This window comes from Silene latifolia, chromosome Y, assembly GCF_048544455.1.
Source record: "Silene latifolia isolate original U9 population chromosome Y, ASM4854445v1, whole genome shotgun sequence".
NCBI classification, from domain to species: domain Eukaryota; kingdom Viridiplantae; phylum Streptophyta; class Magnoliopsida; order Caryophyllales; family Caryophyllaceae; genus Silene; species Silene latifolia.
Window position 1 is genome coordinate 409627511 of NC_133538.1, and position 3907 is coordinate 409631417.

Sequence of the window (3907 nt, forward strand, 5' to 3'; positions counted from 1 at the left end):
GAGCGATCCGTGATGAGGGTTATTATGACTCATCGTTAGATTGGTTTAGAAATATATTAAGTTAGTTTTCTATTTTATTGTTATTTTGTATTATCTTGTGTGTTTTTTTTTTTCAGTATAAGCCTTAGTAGGCTTTATCATTTTGAAAGCCTTAAATGGCTTTTGTAAATATTTTACTAATATTAATGAAATAGTATTGTGTCTATTTGTTTGTTTACTGTCATTAGCATTCAATATATTTTATATATGCTCTATCAAAATGGACAACAATATTTCCTATGAACATTAGCAGTAAAATAAATGTTCCTTTAAAGGCATGATAATGGACATTCGAAGGAATACATTATATATGAACCTTTATTTGTACTGCTTATGTGGTGAAAAGACGCAATTATTCACATTAATTTGAATATTACTTCTAAATGTACATTATATTAATTATAAAAAACATGTTCCATAAAATAAATTGTCAACTATCTATATTCGTAATTTGCATTTTCTGATAATTAGGTACAGCAAAAATATTATTAAGCACTGTTTGGAAAATGTACATTATATTATATTTAAAGGTACATTAAATTATTTAAAAAAGAACATGGAACATTATTTGGAAAAAAATGTGAATTCAGTTTAATTCAAATGTTCATTACGTATTTTCATAATGTGCATATACTGTTTTATGCAATAGATTAAAGTAACATAGATAATTTCACCCAATTTATTAATTACCATGATTATGTTTGTGTCGATTGAAAAGACACAACTGCTCACGAATTTAATCTCTTATAATCAATTAATCCACTATATAAACCCAAGAGTACACAACTAGTTTTCCATCCTACCTTTTCCAATAACCAAAACTTTTAATCTCTTCAGAAAAGTACTTAATTTTCTTAAAAAAAAAAAACAATGGACTACTCAAAATGCCTGATAGTTCCCTACAAGAATGATGCTTACAAACAAAATTTCATGGCCCATTATAGGGAATGGAAAGTAAGCCAGTTTTCTTCAAACTGGTTTGATGGATATGACATTCCTGTGGAGATGGATGTACCATCTCCCGCCGTCCTTACATCATTTGCTTACTACTCAGGCTTTGATCCAGATTTTGTTTGAGCGACTTGGGAGGGAAGAAAAGAAAAACATGGCCATGGTGTGCAAGGGCTGGTCAAAGTGGTTTCTTATAGGGAACGACCCAGAGGTAAAGGAGAGGGATTATTACCGAGGCGCGGTTCACGGAAATGAAAATGGTGTGATAACTATCGTAAAGAATAATCGGTCGCTGACGATTTCTCGCATCTGCACGACTATGTCTAATCGTGCAGAAATAATTAGACATCACAAAAGACAAGAACGACGATTTTTAAAGGAAAGAGAAGAAGAATATGAAATTGAGGAACAGTCTGGGGATGAGGGTTATTATGACTCCGACTGTTAGATTAGTTTAGAAATATGTTGTGTTATCTTCTGTTTATTGTTATTAGGTATTATCTTGTGGTTTTTTTTTTCAATATAAGCCTTAGTAGGCTTTACCATTTTGAAAGCCTGAAATGGCTTTTATAAATATTTTTCTAATATTAATGAAATAATATTATGACTATTTCTTTGTTTAATGTCATTAGCATTCAATACATTATATATATGCTATATCAAAATGGACAACAATATTTCCTATGAACATTAGCATTAAAATAAATGTTCCTTTAAAGGCATGATAATGGACAATGAGCATATTAGAATTGGATTATCGCATATTAGAATTGGATTACTTTGCATTATTGATGCAATAATATTCAATATACTTACTTACTTAACTACTTTTTGTTGAACCGCACAATGAGTACAAGTGATGCAACTACGTCTTCTTCTACAAATAACAACTTTAAAACACCAAGGACAATAATTGAAACATTAAATGCACTCCAATACATTCCATTCTGTCCAGAGGAAAAGAAACCTAAAGTAGGACAAGTATTCAAACGCTAGAATCAGCGAGTTATTCTACAAAGAATATTGTACAATCTGTGGGTTTACGCCAAGACTTGCAACAACAAAAAGGATTAAAGGCAATGAGTTACCAAACAGTTTTGCATTAAGGAATGTTGTCTGCAATAGGCAAGGTGTAAAAGAAAGTAGGAAAAGGAAGAGGACGACACGATACCGATATCTCTGAGAATGATGCGAGATCCGATGTGACGGACATAAGCCGTGTGAGGCCGATTACAAGAATTGACTGTCGTGCATTATTGCAGTTTAAATACCAAGAAAATGGAACTTATATTGTTACCAGATTCGATGAAGCGCATAACCATCCACTTGCTTCGCCTGAATCTACCATATTCTTGAAAGGAAACCGAAAAATGACAGAGGTACAGAAGCAATTTGTCACAAAGGTAAAGGTGCTAAAACTAGGTGGTGTGAAAGCCTATAGAGGTTGGAAGGAGCTGTGTGGAGGTTACAACAACATTGGGGCTACTGAGGTTGATTTCAAAAACTTTGTCAGGGACATAAAAACCTACATTGGTAATTTTGATGCACAAATGTTTGTTGAAAATCTTATAGGGAGAAAAGACACATGCAGTTCATTTTACTTTGATTTTATAGTAGATGAAAACAAGTGCCTGGCTGAAGTGTTTTGGGCAGATCCGATCTGCATAAAGAACTACATGCTGTTCGGTGAGGTTTTATCAGCAGATGCTACATATAGAACAAACAAGTACGATATGGTGTTTATGCCTTTCACAGGAGTTGATCACCACAAAAGGTGCATAACGTTTGGAGCTGGGTTGATAGGTGATGAAAGTATTGAGTGTTATACATGGTTGTTCAAGACATTTTTGGAAGCAATGGGCGGGTGCCAACCGAGAATTATAATTACTGATCAGGACAAATCAATGAAGTCGGTGGTCCCGGAAGTGTTTAAGGAGTCAACACACAGACTGTGCATGTAACGCCCCGTAATTTCGGACCGTTAATACAAAATAATTAACGGTCCGAAATTACGGGGCGTTACAGTGCATGTGGCACATAATGAAGAAACTAAGAGAGAAAGTCAGTTATCAACTGTTTTAAGATGAGTATTTTAAGACCAGGCTCAATAGGTGTGTTTGGAACAACCAACTTGAGCCTGGTGAATTCGAAGAATAATGAGGGAAGATAATGACTGATTATCAACTTGTAGAACACGAGTGGTTTTCAGATTTGTACGATCTCAGGGAATAGTGGATCCCTGCCTACTTTAAAGATGTTTCAATGTCTGGCTTGATGAGGGTTACTTTTAGGTCTGAGAGTGAAAACAGTTTCTTTGACAGGTTCCTCACACCTCATTTGACCCTTGTTGAGTTTTGGGTGTGCTATGAGAGTGCCTTGAAGCACAAAGACACAAGCAAATCCAAATTGAACAAAGACAACAAGCACTCTGAAATCCCACGGAAAACAAAGTCAAACCTTGAAGTCCATGCTTCTGAAATGTACTCGCACAACATTTTCAAAGACTTCCAAACAGAATTGGTTGCAGCTTTGTCTGATTGCCGTTTTAAAGATGTGGAGAAGATTGATGAGACAAAAATATATATTCTAACAGACTTGCAGATGCCAAATAAGTCATGGAACGAGCATATTCACCGATAACATGGAGATTACTTGTTCCCGTTCTATGTTTCAGAGAATGGGCTTGTTGTGCGACAACGCCTTTGGATTCTACACAACCAAGCTTTTCGAAAAATACCAGAACGACATAACGCAAAGATGGACAAAAGCTGCAATGAGTAAGCCTGTCTTTGACAAAGATGGCAAATTGATAGATGTCTCTCAAAAGTTTTCTGACCGGAAAAGTTTGAGTACTGAGCTGTGGCAAGAGGTTTATTCTTGTGTCAGCGTAGCTGAGTGTGATGATAACAACATGAAG

At 35.1% G+C, this 3907-nt stretch overlaps 1 protein-coding gene across 1 annotated transcript; it reads left to right on the forward strand.

Annotated features, from left to right (window-relative positions):
* The first annotated feature begins 909 nt into the window (after positions 1-909).
* Positions 910-2951, forward strand: LOC141632306 (protein FAR1-RELATED SEQUENCE 5-like). The gene is made up of 3 exons (XM_074444865.1): positions 910-993; positions 1094-1201; positions 2253-2951. Exons 1-3 carry the CDS (start codon positions 910-912, stop codon positions 2949-2951), a joined length of 891 nt encoding a protein of 296 aa, XP_074300966.1.
* Positions 2952-3907: the final 956 nt, after the last annotated feature.

Excerpts from the sequence above, each read along its gene's own strand:
- LOC141632306 (XM_074444865.1), top strand. The coding sequence starts at position 910 with ATGGACTACTCAAAATGCCTGATAGTTCCCTACAAGAATGATGCTTAC. Across the intron at positions 994-1,093 it reads CCCATTATAGGGAATGGAAA|GCTTTGATCCAGATTTTGTT; the intron begins GTAAGCCAGTTT and ends CTTACTACTCAG. Across the intron at positions 1,202-2,252 it reads TTATAGGGAACGACCCAGAG|TTTAAATACCAAGAAAATGG; the intron begins GTAAAGGAGAGG and ends GCATTATTGCAG.